We start from the raw sequence: 18,046 nt of genomic DNA, 5'->3' as shown, positions 1-18,046 counted from the left end.
TGCCCCTATACCCACGCCCTTTGCAATAAACCACATGTTCCAAGATCTGCCTATAGAGATCTCTCGTCACCGTCTGTCCTCGCCATCCCCGACCGTCCGAACCCACACCCCAAGCTCCTACAGTATTTAAAGATTTTCCTTGCACATTCCAGGGCTACAAAGGTCATCTCTTTTCTTTTTGACCCTTGTGAAAATTGGCAAGCACCATTATACCTCCAGACCACGAGATATTACACAGCTGAGGAAATCAAACTGCGGCATCAGGCATCCTCTCCATCACACTCTCATGCAGTTTTTCTGTCCCCGAGCCTCAAATTTTGCTCCCCCTGGAATTTCTCATCTACAAAGCTTCTTTCCAGGGAATGAGTCCTTCATTTTTGGCTGCAGAAAATGCCAAGAGTATAGGAAGTGCTTAAGAAATACCAAACAGCTGGAGTCACAGTAACCTTTCCTCCAGGTGTTTATTTTACACACATGCTGCACTCCAGCCACATTCCACTCAGGAGGACCTGCTGCAGTTCAGTGAAGGCGGGGTAAGGGGGAAAAGCTCATTTGGAACTGATCTGCATCATTGGAAATGAAATGCATCATTAAAAGCAAAGTTCTCCAGCCCTTGGCTGAGTGCCAGGTACGAGGTAATTGATGGATGTGCTCGGTGTTCCCCGCACCTCACCAGAGACAGCACTGCAGAGACAAGGGCAGTCGGCATCTGGTACCTATCACTTCTGTGTTCTGACTTTTTTTCCCTGCTAAGAATGAGACGGGTGATCTAGAAAGGAAAGGGGAGATTTAAACCTCCTCCATCTTTCCCATTCCTTTTTTTATGCCTTTTTTCCTGCCTTAGCTGTGGGTCTGACTGCTTGTCCTGCCTTGGTAACTGGACATGTCATTGCGCAGACTACAGAGGTGACAAGAGCCCCACACTGATCCTTCCCGTGTGCAGTGTGTCTGTACTTGTGTGGGAAGATGTCAGATTTTCCAGTTGCAAAGTCCCATGGTGGCTCTCTTTCTAGAGAGATATTCAAGTGCTGGCATGTATAGGGAAAAGTGATGAAACAGCATTAATATTGGGCAATTTAGTAGAATGCACAGTCCATAACTTGCTGGCTCCATGTTTGTACCAACAGCATGACCACAGCCCCAGGGCAGGGCCCGTCCCCTGTGCTGGCACTGCTGAGGCACCTCCAGTGCTGGGGACAGCTCTGGGCCCCTCAGGACAAGAGAGACATGGAGGGGCTGGAGCGTGTCCAGGGAAGGGAATGGAGCTGGGAAGGGGCTGGAGCCCCAGGAGCAGCTGAGGGAGCTGGGAAAGGGGCTCAGGCTGGAGCAAAGGAGGCTCAGGGGGGACCTTGTGGCTCTGCACAAGTCCCTGACAGGAGGGGGCAGCCAGGGGGGGTCGGGCTCTGCTCGCAGGGAACAGGGACAGGAGGAGAGGGAACGGCCTCAGGCTGGGCCAGGGGAGGCTCAGGTTGGACATCAGAGAAAATTCCTCCATGGAAAGGTTTGTCCATCCCTGGCACAGCTGCCCAGGGCAGTGTTGGAGTCCCCATGCATGGAGGGGTTTAAAAGCTGTGTGGATGTGGCACTTGGGGACATGGGTCAGTGGTGGCCTTGGCAGTGCTGGGGTAGCAGTTTGACTCAATGACCTTACAAGGCTTTTTCAACACAAACAATTCTACGATTCTCTAACATTTGCCCCACAAAGTGGCTGCCCACACCATTAACCTGCCGCCGATTTCCCCGTGACAGGTACTTTTTCAGGTGCAATGTGAAAATCCCTCTGCGATACAAGAGGCGAGACTACAAAGTCTTTGAGTGTGCCAAGGTCACCGAGAGCTTTGCCAGCAAAGCCCGGAGCTTGGTGCCAGTCAAATATGAGACCATCGTGGTCACAGGCTTCGAGAAGGGCGCGGGCACCGATGCCAACGTGTTCATCACCATCTACGGCCTGAATGGGGACTCAGGAAAGCGGGCGCTGAAGCAGAAGTTCAGGAACCTCTTTGAGCGAGGCAAAACCAACAGGTTTTACCTGGAAACACTGGACATGGGGGAGCTGAAAAAGGTCCGGATTGAGCACGACAACAGCGGCCTGGCTCCAGGCTGGCTGGTGGAGCGGGTGGAGATCACCAACTCGGCCACTGGTGTCACCACCATATTTCCCTGTGGGAAGTGGCTGGATGAGAACCGGGGGGATGGGTTAATCTGCAGGGACCTTTTTCCTACTCACTGAGGAGGGCACAGCTGCAGGAGGGTTTCAGTCCCTTCAGCATGCATATATTTTTCCTCATTGTACTGTTTTATATTGCATTTTGCTTTTTAAAACACTGCCTTTTGTATTGAGAGATTTTTAGTAGCAAGACACTCTTCCTGGGTTAACATTTTGTAACAGTAATGCTGCTTTTTTTTTTGAAAGTGCACATAAAGCTGTGAATTAAATAAATACTTTTATTGCTTACTTATGATTAAGAGCTACAACCAGCAGAGGCATAACCTGTCCTTTACCAGCTTAGATGTTTCTGCTTTCAGTGCTATGCCTTGCCAGGGCTGAGAAAACCCACTGACCTACACCACTGACGGGCTCCACTTTTAGATGAGCATAGAGGTTAAGAGAATTGAGACACTTTTATTTAAGAAAATTGAGCTTAGCGATACCAGTTTTTTCCCCACTTCTGGCAACTTCAAGCTCTGCATGTCCATACACACACATGCACACCTCCAGAAAGTATCACATGGAAAACATCAGGACTTTTCATAGGGAGTTTGGGGAGCATCTGCATCCACCCAGCCAGGTTTCAAGCAGTGCATGGTGTTTTCCACCCCATGAGCTTTTTTTCTCCCCAGGGCAGACTCAGCTCCCTGGCTGAATTCCTACAACTCTGCCAAGAGCTGAGACCTATGGTTATGGCTGCCAGAGCAAAAGACCTCCCAGATAATCAATTCCACAGCAAGGAAGCTGTGCTAACTATATTCAAAGCTGACTCAGGATAATCTTACCCTACATGGCCTGAATACCAGCTCCATTTCAGAGCAGCTGCCATTCATTTTAACTTTTTTTTCCCCCTTTAATAAGGATTGCTGTTTTGTCTTTTTCTGTGGTGGAGAAGGGATTTCCTGGAGGCAGCAAGGGCCAGTGCTCCTGTCAGTGAGCTCTTCCCAGGCACTCGCATCTCTACAGGTACCAACAAGAAAATCTGTTCATAAATCATTGCTTCTAGAGCCCTGTCTCTCTCTCTAGGGAGCAAAACAGCAGGACACATACTTTGGAGGAGAAAGGAGGGTGTTAGGGCCATGGGGACCTTCCTCCTGGCCCACCCTGGAGAGAACATTCCCTCTCCCAGAAGCTGGTTTTAAACAAGCACTTTGTATGAATAGGGATCAAATGGGTCAAGAGTGGGCTCAACCCACTAAGCCCACCCACCTCACCAGTTCCTGGGTTGGGGATGATACTTTGCTGGGACCCCAGCTGGATGTGCCAGGCCACGAGGCAGGAGTTTCCCACTGCTCAATCCCTGACTGCTCATGGACAAAGGAGGCCCAGCAAAGGCTAGTGATACTGAGACAGGGTTTAGAAGCATCTTAGGGGTTCTGTCGATTGCTCACGGGTATTTGAAAGCTGCTGTAACCCACCCAAGGCCTCCCAGAGAAGTTCTGCCTTTCTGTTTTCCACAGCAGGCACTGCTGAAGAGACTTGACCTTATTCGTGGCTGTCTGTGCCAGCTCACAAACAATAGCTCAGACTAATTCGTTTTAGAAAACTTTATGGTAACTGGTGGTTTTGGAGCAGAGCAAGTTGCTTAAATGAGCCCAGTAATCAACCTCATCAGTGATCAACTACTCACTGAGAGGAATAATAATAGCAGCCTTTGCTGGCTGTGTTCTCCCTCCTCACTGCACAGTGGGGTTGCCCAGCCCTGAGCAAAGAGCTGAACAGCAGGAGGAGCAGAACAGCCTTAGGAGGGCTGGAGGTGATTGCTAGGGTCTGATTGCATCCCTGGGACCCTGCTGGGATAGGGCTTGGACTCCCTGGATAGCCAGGGGGTCCCATGAATGGAGTCTGGAGCATCTGGGTTTGCTGTTCTTGTGCAGTGTCATTGCAGTTCCCCAGCAGGTGTTTGAAGCAAAATAAGGGTCAGGCTTTTGATCTCCCTGCATTCCCTCCCACCCAAGTCTAACCAGCACAGTGAAAAAAAACCTCCTGTCAAGAGGTTTGGCCCTTTTTTAGACAAAGGCATGCTGCACTGAAATAGGAGTTTGTCCCATCGTACGGGTGCTGTAGCCCCAGCACTTCCAGCTGGCTCCAGTCATCCCCTACTTGGTACAGGGTGGTGGAGAAGCTGGTTTTAGAGCATCAGTTTAACCCCTGCCATCCCCCGGGCAAACCCACTGCACTGCTACGTGCTTCCAAGGCCAGGTTAGATGGAGTTGGGAGCAACCTGTTCTAATGGAAGGTGTCCCTGCCTATGGCAGGGGGTGGGAACTGACCCTTTGAGGTCCCTTCCAGCCCAAACCATTCTGTGATCTGGTGATGATTCTGTGATTCCATGAAGATTTTATGATTCCAGCCCTGGGGAGCAGTGAGGCAGCTCCTGACCCACACACCATCCCTTCATGGGGCAAGGAGGAAAGAGAAATCCTTACCTTGCATATGAGATGTGCTCAGGACTGGGAGGAATCACATGTAGCAAGTGGCCAGAACCACGGATTGAGGCGCAGTTGAAGTGGGAATTAATATCTTCAGGCTGACCAAATCACTGTGTAGGTGGGAGATGGGTTTCTAGGTACCTGGGTTGTTATCAAATCACCTGCCATCCCTATACAGGCTTATTCAACACAAATATCCAGGCAAAGCTGGCCTGAAAAGGGCCAAGAGAGAGTTTGCTGATAGAGGGTCAGCATCCTCACTGCTCTCCGGGAAGGCAACCTTGGCAAAGCATGAAGGAACTCTGCCTTTTTCCACTGAAGACTTCAAACAAGCCCCTCCTAGTGCAAAGCTCAGCTCCACCCTGGCTCTGGGGAATCCCTCTGTTCCTACCACTAATGCTACAGAAGTAATAAGGCAAGAGTGGAGTTTTTCCAACAGCTGGATTTGCATTAAGCTGCTAAATTCAACGCATTCTTGGCCAAGAGGAGATCTAGGGAGGAGAAAAGCCAAAATTTTCCTATTCCTGTGCCTTTTGCAGGGCTTACTCAATCTTTTCCTGCGGAGGCCAAGCATCCCAAAGCTGGTGTGTCAGGCAGATACAAAGCTCCTGCTCCCACCACCAACCTCTACCTTCTTTTCTTCCTTTTTTTTTCCTAATTGGTGGCATTTTAATGCACATTTCTTCATCCTAAAAACAATAGTGTAAATGAGAAGCGAGAGCAAAGCACAAGATTCGTACCACTCAGTGTGAGTCTTCAAAACCTGCCTATCCCATTGTATTTGTGTTCTCCACCATTCTACGACTCTGATGAAGTGCTAAGTGTACTAAATGTAGGTTTACTAAAGCACTTGGGTGCTGCCAGTGAAAAGCATAAACAACGAATATTCAGCAGTGTTTCATGCTGAAGGACCAGTTGCTTCTTGCTGCAGGACACAGACACAGAGAATTATTTGCAAATCTCTATTAAATTGTTGCTAAGCATTTTTGGTAGCATCATGCCTACATTAACCTTAGGCTCAAGAAGGGGGAATTACAGAGAGATGTGAAGTATAATACATTCTGTATGTAGAAAATATCTTAAAATCTTCCTTTTGTCTAGAGGTCCATTTTAAACCAGAAAAGAGCTAAAAAGGAAAAAAAAAAAAAGAAGAAAAAAAAAACAAACAAGAAAAAATAAATTTATTAATGGGGTTGTACAGCTCTGAGCTACAACCTGTAGGCCAGCTGCAGATTTAGACACTACAAGACACAAATAAGGGCTAAGCTTCCTGGCCCTGGGCAGCTGCTGTGGGAGCAGATGCTGGCGGTGAATAAAGGTGTTGCATCTTGGTCCGTGCTGCTGTGCCGTGATGGGCACAGTCCCTCTCCCTCCCCTGGCGGCTCATTTGCTGCTCCAGTTCCGAAACAAATCCGATTGCCATCTGCAGCACCTCTCCCAGCGCTGCCACCCTTTCGAAGGACATCAGCAGGATCTCAGCAAGAAACTGAGATTTTCCCCAGCTGGACCAGTGGGCCACTTTTAACCTGTTTTCTTGTTTCTGAGTTTCTAAAAGCTTCCTGTAACAAGAGCTTTGTGTTGTGTGAACGCGGTTCATCCCTTATGCACCTTTTGATGGATGGTGGAGGAGCCGGCAATTCCCTTCAGCTACAGGAACCAAATCTCTGTGATCAGCAGCCACTTTTCTCCAAGGCTTATTTAGTCTAATCACAAAGTCAAAGCTGGGCACTGGTCTCAGCTTTTTCAGGAGGAGCAGCTTAATCAAGAGTGGGCAGTAGCAGAGACTGGCACCATTTGTTGTGAGAGAAAACAAAAGCACAGGAGGACCTACAGAACATACTTTGCAAGATGCAAAATTAGGTGTATGACCAATTGGATTCTCCAATGGGTAGCTAAAATGACTGAAAATACACTCAAATGTACCTGTATTAGTTTGAAGGGTTTTTTTTCTTCCAATCAGTTTCCCCTTCCTTAGTTATTAAACTAGAGACCCACACAGAATGAAATTCTTCTCCACCAGGAGGATGGAGCACCTGTTGATAGCTCTTCAGGACTTGCTAGAGATACTCTACAGGCACCATGTAATGTGTTTAGACGAGAAATTTTTCTTCAATAGGCGGTTTTCTGAAACTCTAGAAAGCAGTTTTGGTACCTGATCACCGAACTGGTGCCAGGGGACATCAGGCACAGCGATGTGCCAGGTGTGGAGAGCCTCACCTCACCTCTGCCATGGGGCTCAGCCCCCAGCAGCCTCTGCAAACCAGATGGGCAGAGTATTTTATACCCCAGCAGTGGTTCTCCTGCACACCAAAGACACAAGCAGTGAAAGAAGAATTTATTCCAACCCAAAGAGACCAGAAATGAGCAGTAAATAAAGACCAAGTGATTGCCCTGCCAGGTGGCTTCTGTGTGGCACAGGTTTATAGTTAGCAATGCAGTTTGTTTTATTAGTTATAAATAAAGTACAAAAAATCCACCAAAAGTGAATCTAAGCATTTACACAATTTCTAATGTCTTTCCATTTCTTCAATGCACTATTGCTTTAATATTAATAATAAATATTTTTCTAGCTTTCTTCTATAAAATAGTCTATGTAGCAAAATGTTGCACAGCACAACAGAACAGCAGTAGGAATACAAAAATGTGGGTGATCCTTTCACCTGCCCGGGTCATTAAAGGAGAGGGGGTTTTGTTTGCTCGCTTCTTGTTTTGCTTATCCCTCTTACAGTGACTTTGGGGAGGATGACAACCAACCCCCCTGTCCCCACACAGCTCAAAATCACAGCTCCAGGCTACAGAGGAGGAGTGTTACAGAGCAGCAAGGTGAAAAACACAGGCAGGTTTAAAACCCGGGGTAAGGCAAAGTCAACAAAGCAGCGCAGCACCCTGAAGGGACAGAGAGAAAAAAATTAAGGTACTGTGATTTTGTGCCTTTCTAACCCAACAGAGAATGTCATCCAAAGCCTTTTTGTGGGGAGGATGGCTACTGGCTGAGCACATGCATCAAACCCCACTTGTGTCTCTAGACAGCTGAGTGTCTGCACTGACTGAGTGTGATTATGGCTTAAAGCTTAAAATGTTATCAGAGATTCTCTAACCTTCTTGCAAAGCTGGAACACGTGATACTCAGGAGCCTTTGGGGAAAGGGCAATGCATTGCAAGAGCGGCGCAGCCATGGCAGGACGGGGATGCTTGGACATGTCTGTTTGGGGCTGACCCCCTTCTTGGGGACAGGAGGGCTCTGGGGCATGTCCCAGCTCTACACTGGATTAAAAAGCTCCAAACTGAGGGTCCCCCCTGTACAGGAGGGATGAAACCAACTGGGTGAGATCAGTGCTAAATGCTTCTGTGCCTTGCATGTCTCAGAGCTGGGTTATAGCCAGTGCTCATGGCAGGTGTTGCAAAGAGATGGCAAATGGATCCCGTGTCCATCCCAACCGCTCTCAGCTAGACAGGGTGTCACAGGATCACAGAATGGTTTGGGCTGGAAGGGACCTTAAAGCTCAACTCGTTCCACCCCCTACCATGGGCAGAGACACCTTCCACTAGCCCAGGCTGCTCCAAGCCTCATCCAATTTGGCCTTGGACATTTCCAGGGATGGGGCAGCCACAGCTTCTTTGGGCAACCTGTGCCAGAGCCCTCCTAGCCTCTGAGTAAAGAGGTCAACCCCTAAAAACTGCATTGAGTCCCTCAGTTCTGTTGCCTCCAAGCTCAGGCTCACCCTATTGCCTCCTTTACCCCAGCTGGGCGCACACACAGAGGGTGAAAAGAGCCAAACCGAGCACTGATAGACGCCAAAAATTACACAAACCCACCACACCTGGCCTTCCTTCCTCCAATTTTGACACAATCTGCAGAGTCTTGCATTAAAGGCATGCATTGCCCCAAGCACAGCCTTGCAGTGGGGCCCGCTAGGTGTTATTGCAGGGTCACACAAGCAGCAGCAGCAGCAGCAGCAGCAGCAGCAGCAGCAGCAGCAGCAGCAGCAGCAGCAGCATCACCAGAGGCATCAGGGACAGGGCAGTACCAAGAATCAACCAAAACATTTTGGTTTATGCAGAGCGTCGTTAATCGCCTTCAATGCGCAAGGACACAAGTGAAAGGATCACCAGAGTTTGATTATGAGTGCAAATAATGTTCATATATATGTGCTAAACACAGTCACTATATTGCAGTTTTCCACTATGTCACAGCATACAGAATCAAAGGTTTGCATTTTTATGGAATGTATCCAAGGTAACAGCACCACAGTAATACAGTTTGTAATCACACACCCTGATTTTTTTCTCTTTTTTTTGTTTTTTTTTTTTTTGTTTGTTTTTGACAAGATAAGCATTACCCCCCACATCCCCTGTTTAATTTTTTTTAAGTACCGATGCATGCAAAGCATTCCATTCCCAGAAACAATGCAAAAATGAGGTAATAGGAGTAATAAAAAAAATTAGTAGTAATTTCTAAATAAATAAATTATAATTAAAAATGCAAAAAAACAACTATAAAAATAATTAAATAAGAACCCACAATATCTACAAGTTAGTCATAAATTATGATTGTTAAATATAAGGCATTTAAACTCACAAAACCCTGTAAACTATTGATGTTTTGTTTCTAGATTTCTTTTGTTGTTGTTGTTGTTGTTGTTGTTGTTGATGTTTGTTTCGCTTTGTTTTTAAACTCATCCTAACTCGCAACCTACTTGTACAAATTATTTAAATGCAAAGGAACCTGACACACCGATACAACTCCAGATACTGTAAATTCGCACGCACTTGGGATCAGTCACTCACACGACACCATGGGAGTTTGGTGCTTTTCTTCACCAAAGGTTTGTTGTTTTGTTTTGTTTTTTTTTAAGTTTGTTCGATTTTTTTTTTTTTTAAAAACTGTGCTTGTTTATTAGGCAAATAGTAACACTTTCTCATAGGCTTTAAAAGAAAACACGTGGTCCAGAAGCGTTCTTCGTTCCCTGCCCACCCAGCGAGGGTATCAATCCCCCTGTTACTCTCCCTGTTTCGCCCCTCCAGGTCACACCTGGACAGAGCAAACCTGCTCAGTGTGTTTTACCACCAAAGCCTTGCTTTGCTTGTCCACGTTGTTAGTTTTATTAGTATTATCTGTAATGCTGCTTCAATGCTGGTGGACCCAGCCCTATAGGTATTCATGGGCCACTCCCTGACCCATGGACATCAGGGCTGGGACCACCACATCCCCCAAGAAGCCGTCACTTGTGCTGGGTGGCAAATGTGTCATAAAGTCATGGAATGGTTTGGGTTGGCAGGGACCTTAAAGCTCATCTTTTTCCAAACCCCCTACCATGGGCAGGGACACCTTTCACTAGACCAGGTCACTCCAATCCCATCCAACCTGGCCTTGGACACTTCCAGGGTTCTCTGGGCAACCTGTGCCAGGGCCTCTCCACCCTCACAGCCAAGAATTTCTTATGTCTTCTCTATATGTCACCATTTGTCCCCCTCCACTCCTTCCCACCTGCATGAGCACACGAAGAGAGAGGCTCCTGCACCCTCACATGGGGCTTCCCTCCTTCTCTCCCTTCTCTCATTGGGAAGAAAAAAGAAATCTGTGTGGTGCCTCTGAGGCTGGTGTTTTCCAGTTACAGCTCATGTGAATCTTGCAGTTTCTCAGATGATAGTTTATGATTGAATCTACTTGGGAGAGCATTTCTCTCCAGTGAAACAGATGCTCAGAGGAGCCAGAAATCATTCCCACCACACCAGCATTTTCAATAGGTTATGTTTCTAATTCCCCTGCTGCTCCTCTGCAGCTCTTTTCTCCCCTAGTATGAAAGAAAAAAAAAAAAGAAAAAAAAAGAAAACTACAGGTTTTGGTTGTGAATGTTGGTTTTCCCGAGGATTTTCCACCCGGTCCCTGCAGTTGGTGTGCTGAGGCCTTTTTTTTTCAGGAGGAGCATGGATCACAACAGCTCGCTCCTTTGGGTTTTACCTCTTAATTCTGTTTTGAGTGTTAATGTGATTAAGTTTCATTTTGACAACCACTGATTACTCCGTGTGGGCACAGCCTGAAACACTTACACAAGCCCACGTGGGCACGGGTGCGCACACTTTGAGGCGGGTCACAGCCCAGCAGCAAGGCTCCCAAAAGTGGCAACCCCACCTCCACCCTGCCTTCCCCTCCCACACCCAAGGGCTCATGGTCTCGGCAGTGTCTTGTGAGCATCGAGTTTTCCTCCATCCCGTTATCAAGAGATGCTTTTGCAATGGGAGAGGGGTCGGCATTTTGCACCTCTCAGCACCTCTCTGGTTATTACACCCCAAAGAACAGCTGTAGGCGCAGGCTCCCATAACCATCATTTTGGAGCAGTGCTGGCAAAGCCAACCAGCCACACAGCTCACAGAAGAAAGCATCACGGACAATTGCAATCATGTAGACAGAACTTCCTTGGATTTTGATATGACAAGCTACTTTTTTAAGATACAGAAAGCAAAGAAACAGCATCTACTCAAATACTGTGCTGCTACAGAAAGTGTCCAGCACCAGCAGACAAGCAGGAACGAAGCTTTTCCCTATTGCTTCGTTCATTTTATCCCCAATCTTTATTTTTATTTTCATTAAGCTTCTCTAAATTTGCAACACACTGTAAATGCAAGGGAAAGAAGCACACGCGGCTGAGGCAAAGAGCGCAAACCCTTCTGACTGTAAACAGGATTTTGCTTTTTCTCCTCTTTCCCCCACCCCAAGGGGTGGGAAAGTTTGACGTCTTTTTTTCTCCCTCTGCAATGTATTAATCAGGCACCAAAATAAGGAATCTATGAAAAAATATTTGGTGCAAATTAGGTAACAGCAACATGTCCACCACAAGATGAGTAGGGCATCAAACACAACATTTCTTAAGCTAACATGCTCCAGCTGCCATCCATAGAAATAGCTAAAGGACCCCTAACATGTTTCTACATATTTGAGAGGTATATATACAATCCCCATTAAAAGCAGGATTGACAGGCCGGACTACAACTAGTTCCTTCATGTTCAACACTAAAATCTTCTGCAGCACGGGGTCTCTGAGCTCCGGGAATGCCAGCTCCCTTTCACTGGGCCTGTATCCTGCGTATATGTGCAATATCTCCCTACTGCTAGATATTGTATCACCACCTCCACCTCCTCACTAACGTGCCTGCAGACTTCCCCTCTCAATCAAATGGCTCAGAAGGCAAAAAATTTCGCTGCAAGGGTTTATGGCCGTACGACCTGGTAAGGAAAATGGTGTGTCCAGCTAGTCTTTTCAACTGTCCGAGCCGAGCTGAGTTTCAATGTCCACCCTGCAGATCGGACACTTCTTGCTGGTGGCCAGCCACTGGTCCACGCACACTTGGTGAAAGAGATGCATACAGGGCAACCGCCTGCAGAGACAAAAATACCACTGTTAGGATGGAGGAGGCCCAAGGGACCAAGAAGAGTTGAAAAACAGCATCTGGGGCTGTTTTGAACGTGAGAAACACTGCTGTGGTGACACCATTGCTGCCAAGGTCCTGCAGCCTTTCCCAGCCATGCCAGCTCACACAGGGCAGTAGGCTGGAGATGGTGTCCTCCTTGCCTATCAGAAGCCCCCACACCACCCTGAATTGAGTTGTTCCAGTTATTAATTGTGCTGGCTGCTAATTTTTAACCTTTTAGGAGTGAGGTTATGCTCCAAAGCCCCTCAGTCCTTCACGGTTGTGTCACATTAGCAGTCGGGTGGCTCCAGACCATTCCTACATGGGTGTCCCCAGGCAACCTGGTCACTTTTCACCTGCATCACCTTTGCCATCATCACGTATCAGCTTTGTGATACAGAGGAACCTTGAACCACAAGAACTCACAGCAAGAGGATCAGAGCTTTTATTGACAATTTAAGGGTGAGAATCAGACCTGGGTACTTCTCACCTGCAGTCCCTTCAGCCATGATAGTTCAGCCCCTTGCAAATTTCTTGTCCCCATCCTCTGCCACAAGTAGAGATTTGACCCAGTCAACAGCCTGGGATGTCTGTTAGGGACAGCTGGGGTTCTGCTGGCTGGGGATTGTTCCCTGTGACCATGTGGGCAGAGTAATCTTACTTATTCTACAATAAAGCAGCTCTGTCTTGGACACAAGCCCAGCTCTCCTGGACCTCACACTCACACTGCATTTTATCATACTTTGGTCATCTGTCAGGCTCAGATGTTGATGACCCCAAGCTCCAGATGGTTGTCAGAGACCTGTCTGACCCACCCTTCTTTGACAATTTGACACCTGGCCAGCTGGCACAGCCTGGAAGCAGGTGATCCAAACCCAGGAAAAACTATAAAAACTTGGCCCCCTTGCTGCTGCAGGTCTTTTCCTGCCTACGGGCCATACCAATGTCCACCTACAAAGCATGCGGGTTCCCAGACCCTGCAACAGCCCAGATGAGTTTCTCAGGACAAGAACAGACACATCCCCAGCAGTGCACAGCAGCATTAATCCAAATAAACACAGCTCAGATGGCATCAAGAGGCAGAGGAGGGGATGAAAGGATCTTACCTGACGTCCTCTCCGTCTTCAAGCATGGACAGACAGATTGTGCATTTCTCGTCGGTATCTGACTCCTCGCCATCGTCTTGCTCAGCTTTGCCTTCCTGTGGTCTTCTCTGCAGCAAGGTTAAAGACATCATTTGGTTAGGCCTTTCCTTTCTAATGCCCTCCCAAGCCTTGGTAGTTGCAGGAAGATAAATAATAAGATCTCCATCTATCAGCCACATCCTCCAGCTCAGAGAAGCCAGCCCAGCCAAAACAGCCAGCAAGATGAGTGTGCCACCAACATGCTGCTGGTTGGCACATCTCCTCCCGGGGCCAGTGGCAGAGAGGCTGGTGGCAGTGGCCCAAGGAGCAGCCTGTCCTCTGCTGCCCCAATACAGCCCCCCACTGCTTCCCTGCAGTGGGGATGGCCCCATGGTCTCCTTTGCTGGAGACTTCTCCTTGGGGAGACCCCAAAAGTCATGGGGCCACCACTGCCAGGAAGGACAACCACTGTGCCCCATGCCAGCTTGGCCACCGGGCCGGCCCCATGCTGCACCACAGGGCAGTGCTTAGCCTGTCAGCTCCCCCTTTTCCTCTTTCCCCACACATCCATTCCTATTCATATCATTTTCCTGGGTTCACTGGAGACGCGGTGAGAGACAAGTGCAGCAGGAGTTACCTCACATCCAACCTGGGCAATGCAACATCCCTACCCTCCAGCCGGGTAGTGACCAGCGCACAAAATTACTACCCAGACAAGCATCCTTCCCAATTTCTACTTTGCACAACCCAAAGATGTGCCACCCATTTCCTCATGGGCAGGAGGTCAGCTCCGACAGAGGAGACACCCCTTGTGAAGCAAGGGGAGGACGAGGTCCCCCAGGCCGCGGAGCCGCCGCCCTCAGGGCGGGCGCGGGGCAGCGCCGCTTGCATGCAGAACGGGGCGGGTTTGCATGCACGAAGGCCCCTTGGTGGTGTGCACTTTCTTACCAGGTGCGGACAGGGGGGAAATTGCACCCGCTGGGTGGGAGAAGGTTGAGACCCTTTTGAAAATTTGGCCCGCAGCTTCCTAGCCTAGAAGTGAGAAACAGCCAGCTGAGCTACGCCACCGCTTCCGCCCCGGGAGCCCCGCAAGATATTAAAGCACCACTGCTGGGTTTTACATCCCTCCCACACCTCGGGGGATGTTTTGGTTGATGGTGCCAGTTTGCCAACCCTGAGGATTGTGACCCACCAAAGTCCTTCCTTCTGCCTGCTCCGTGCCCACGGCCCTTGGCCGACTGAGAGGGGCTGGCAGCTGTGCCGTGGTTTCGGGGCACTCACCTTCTTGTACTTGTGGGGGAAGGTGAATCTCTCGATGGTGTTCTGGACGGCGCCCCGGCTCACACTTCCCAGCCTGTCCTCCAGCTGCAGCAGCTCCTGTGGCACAGGAACATCAGGAAAGTGCCATCCCCACTGCTCCCAAGGCACCAGCTCCCACCACACAACCATACCTGCTGGCAATCGAGGCTCCCTCCTGTTCTCTCCTCAGTGGAAATGTCCATCAAACCCAAATCAGCCATGCTGTAATGATGGATCTGATCCCTGCCACTTGGGATAATAACTAAGAGCTCGAGGCAAAGAGCTGGATATCCAATATTTCACAAATTAGGGTGGAATTTGAGCTTCATCTGACAGTCTGGGAAACAAAACCCCACAGATCTGGAGCACTTTGTTCACAGACATGAAAGGAGCCAGAGCCCCTAGGAGTAAACCAGATTTTTTACCATACTCAATCCCATCACTTCCCAGTTATTACTAGAATTGCTGGAAGACTCACTGCAGCTGCCACGCCACAAAAAGTACCAGAGCTTGCACAGATTCACAGCGCTTAAAACATTAATAATTCCAGTCTCCAGATACGTACTTCATAGCTCTCCCGCACGGCGGACGTGTGCCTGCTTGGGTTCAGTCCCTGAAGAGCAAGCAGCTGAAGCTGAGGGTAAGGGTAATTTCTGATTTCATGAACAACCTGCAAGAAGTGAGGGAGGAAAATAAAGCCACCTGTACTTGCCCACAGGAAACCCTTGTGTACCCTGACGTAAGTCTAGTGCTTTAAAAATTCAAATTGAAAGAGCAGCTTGACACCTTCACCAATTTAAGCCTTTTGATAACAAAAAATGAGGTTTTATCAAATACACTTCCTATAATGAAAAGAACATGCACTTCCTCCAAATAAATTATCTGTTATAATAATTCCTGTATCATCCATAACATCGTGGTTCCAAACTCCCAACACGGATTAGATTACAACGAAATTTTATTTCATTTAAATGGGTGAATTTCTCTTCATCAAAGCTTTGATTGTTTTTTTCTTTAAGGCTTGCTGTAGTACACAGGTGTCAGAGTCTGACTATGGCACCAGGGAAAAGCACCCTCATGGGATTTCTGAGGATGTTTTAAGGATTAGCAGTACTTGGCATCAATTAGCTCCAAATACAGCACCCTGCTAGGAGAAGGGGTAGAAAATTACCCCAGTCAGCCTGTTTTCTCATCAAACCCACCTCCACCTGTGCAAAAGGTCATGCAAAACCTTTACAGGTGGCATCAAAGCTGATGTAGAGAGCAACGACATGATGAGAGATGGTCCTTGGGGCTGACATCAGGGAAGGCTGTCACCCACTGCCAATCCTTCCACATACAAAAAGTCCTGGGAGATCACAGTTTCTTCCAATATTAATAAAATTATTAGTATTAACTCCTGAGTCTCTCACATCCTGCACATGTTTTGCAGACCAGTTTGTCAACATGGTGCTGCAAGCAATGGATCAAATCCTTCCAGAACAGCTGAGCTTTTCTTTTCTTTCTCTAATCCAGTGCAGTGATGCAACATTATCCTTTCAGACACTCCCTCCCACGGCCGGAGATAAGTGGGATTTGCAGAAGACAGGTGATAGAAAGATAGCAGCCTTTATTTTGACTGCCTTCTGGCAGACAATGCATAAAACATTTCTCAGTAAAAACGTTTCACTTACCATCTGCGTTGAGGATGTGCTTCTGGGGAAATGGTGCATCCGAGGCGTAGCCAAGTAATGCTGATAGGGCTGGGGCACCGGCCGGACCTGGAACTGGGCGTGAGTCAGCCCCGCATCAACGCTGAGGTCCCTGTGGGCACCAGGAGGAAGATGTGGCTCTGAGTGCATGGTTGTATTCAAGGACTGCAGCAAACCAGAGCATGCTCACAGGGCAACCTCCTTGGTGAGCTCTGGGCTGCTCTGGGCTCCTCAGCCTGGGGAGATGTCACTGCTTGGAAAGGAGTTTCCTCCGGTTTGGGGAATCACCCACCAGGCCACCATGGAGGAGTGAGGGGTTGTTTCTATGCCAGATAGCATTTGAGTTATTTGGGGTCAAGAGCTGTGCAGATGCACCCTGCTAATTTCAGAGCAAGAGCATTTTGGTGGCTCAAAATGATACCCAGGCTCAGCAACCCAGTCTGGTCAGACCAGGACCTTCCTGTGCTGCCAGCACTGCAATCTATTACAGTTTGCCTTGCATATTTTGCAGGAATACAAGTAATTACTCAAGGGACTCAACAATGAACCATTCTTGTAGTTTTTAGAAGCTAGATGGGCACTGTCTGTGGGCTTTTTTGATGTGCCTGTGTTCTCCTTGGAGGTCTCCCAGAAGAGATCATGGTAGGACTTGGGGAGTGAAAGGACACTGTGCCTTGCCTGAATCCAGCCTCAGGGTAGTGAGGGTGTGAGGTGTGAGGGTGAGGAGGCCCTACCACAGGGTGCCCAGAGAAGCTGTGGCTGCCCCATCCCTAGAAGTGTCCAAGGCCAGGTTGCACAGGGCTTGGAGCACCCTGGTCTACTGGAAGATGTCCCTGCCCATGACAAGGGTGGGAGCAAGATGATGTTTGAGGTCCTGTCCAACCCAAACCACTCTGGAATTCTACCATCCTGTGAACTCCAGAACTGTGATTTGTGCAAAAAACATAAAGGTTTTATGAGGTTGCTGTAGGAAAGTGTGTCACACAACTAGCAGGCCGACACCAATGGGGCAGGACATCCCTGATGGCCCTGCTTGCCTGAACACAGCCTGGCCCAGGCCAGCAAAGTTGGAGCTCAGCTTGGTGAATTTGGGCACTTTTATCCTCCAGTAAAATAACCCAGCTCAATCCCAGGACTTGTCATGACCAACATCATGGCTCTGCTCAATCCAATACACAGACATAAACTATAACCCCACCACCACCACACCACATGTAGGGAGTGGGCCTAATGCAGCATTTCCATCTATAATCCAATTAGCTGATCCCTATTCTTTCCAGCCTAAGAGTCACTCGGCAAACAAGTGCTTTGAACATCATTCGCTTTATCATCACTACAAAATCCGGTGCTCTAATAACAATTGTCTTCACATTTGCCAGAACAAAGCTAATTAGAGCACAAGAGTGGCTTCCCGTTTCAGCCTCCAACTTCTCCTCCCCTGCATGGAGGACAGCAGCAGTGCAAACCATGGCTTGTTAGGAGCAGCCCAGATGTGTCCTCCAGCAGCTGTGAAACTGCTTTCACCCACCAGAAGATGGGGACATGAGGGGACAGTAGATGCAGAAATCCTTCATCCAGAACAGCCTGTGCACCAGGCAGCACCACCAGTGCTCTAGAACTCCCTAACACCTGCACTAACCTGGATGAGATGATCCTTGTGGGTCCCCTCCGACTCAGGATATTCTGTGCTTCTATGGTTCTAAACAGAGGTCAAGAGAGGGACTACCTTTGCTGGCCCTGTGCTAGCCACGTGCTAGACAGACAAAACTGGGCAGAGGACAAAACACAGCACGGAAATGGCAAGAGCACAACCAGGGTGAGAACCCACAGGTCTGGGCACTCTCCAGCTCCTGTGTCCCAATTTTGGATATTTAACCAATT

At 48.4% G+C, this 18,046-nt stretch overlaps 2 protein-coding genes across 7 annotated transcripts in view; one reads left to right on the top strand and one right to left on the bottom strand.

Annotated features, from left to right (window-relative positions):
- LOXHD1 (lipoxygenase homology PLAT domains 1) overlaps positions 1-2,475 on the top strand; it is an 82,779-nt gene extending 80,304 nt beyond the window's left edge. For both annotated transcript variants that reach the window (XM_048292691.1, XM_048292693.1), the window contains one exon: positions 1,750-2,475. In XM_048292691.1, the coding sequence (XP_048148648.1) occupies positions 1,750-2,230 (481 nt within the window). In that variant the 3' untranslated portion in view covers positions 2,231-2,475. The remainder of the gene's footprint in view (positions 1-1,749) is intronic.
- A 4,585-nt stretch (positions 2,476-7,060) lies between these two features.
- RNF165 (ring finger protein 165) overlaps positions 7,061-18,046 on the bottom strand; it is a 55,343-nt gene continuing 44,357 nt past the window's right edge. For 3 of the 5 annotated variants that reach the window (XM_048291622.1, XM_048291625.1, XM_048291624.1), the window contains 6 exons: positions 16,148-16,277; positions 15,040-15,144; positions 14,457-14,552; positions 14,124-14,207; positions 13,158-13,264; positions 7,061-12,018 (listed from right to left, as the gene is read on the bottom strand). In XM_048291622.1, coding sequence (XP_048147579.1) covers positions 11,901-12,018; positions 13,158-13,264; positions 14,124-14,207; positions 14,457-14,552; positions 15,040-15,144; positions 16,148-16,277 — 640 coding nt within the window. In that variant the 3' untranslated portion in view covers positions 7,061-11,900. The remainder of the gene's footprint in view (positions 12,019-13,157; positions 13,265-14,123; positions 14,208-14,456; positions 14,553-15,039; positions 15,145-16,147; positions 16,278-18,046) is intronic. The other 2 variants (XM_048291623.1, XM_048291626.1) reach the window with 1 other exon arrangement.

This window comes from Corvus hawaiiensis, chromosome Z (genome assembly GCF_020740725.1).
Source record: "Corvus hawaiiensis isolate bCorHaw1 chromosome Z, bCorHaw1.pri.cur, whole genome shotgun sequence".
NCBI lineage: Eukaryota > Metazoa > Chordata > Aves > Passeriformes > Corvidae > Corvus > Corvus hawaiiensis.
This window is presented reverse-complemented; position numbering and strand designations above follow the sequence as displayed.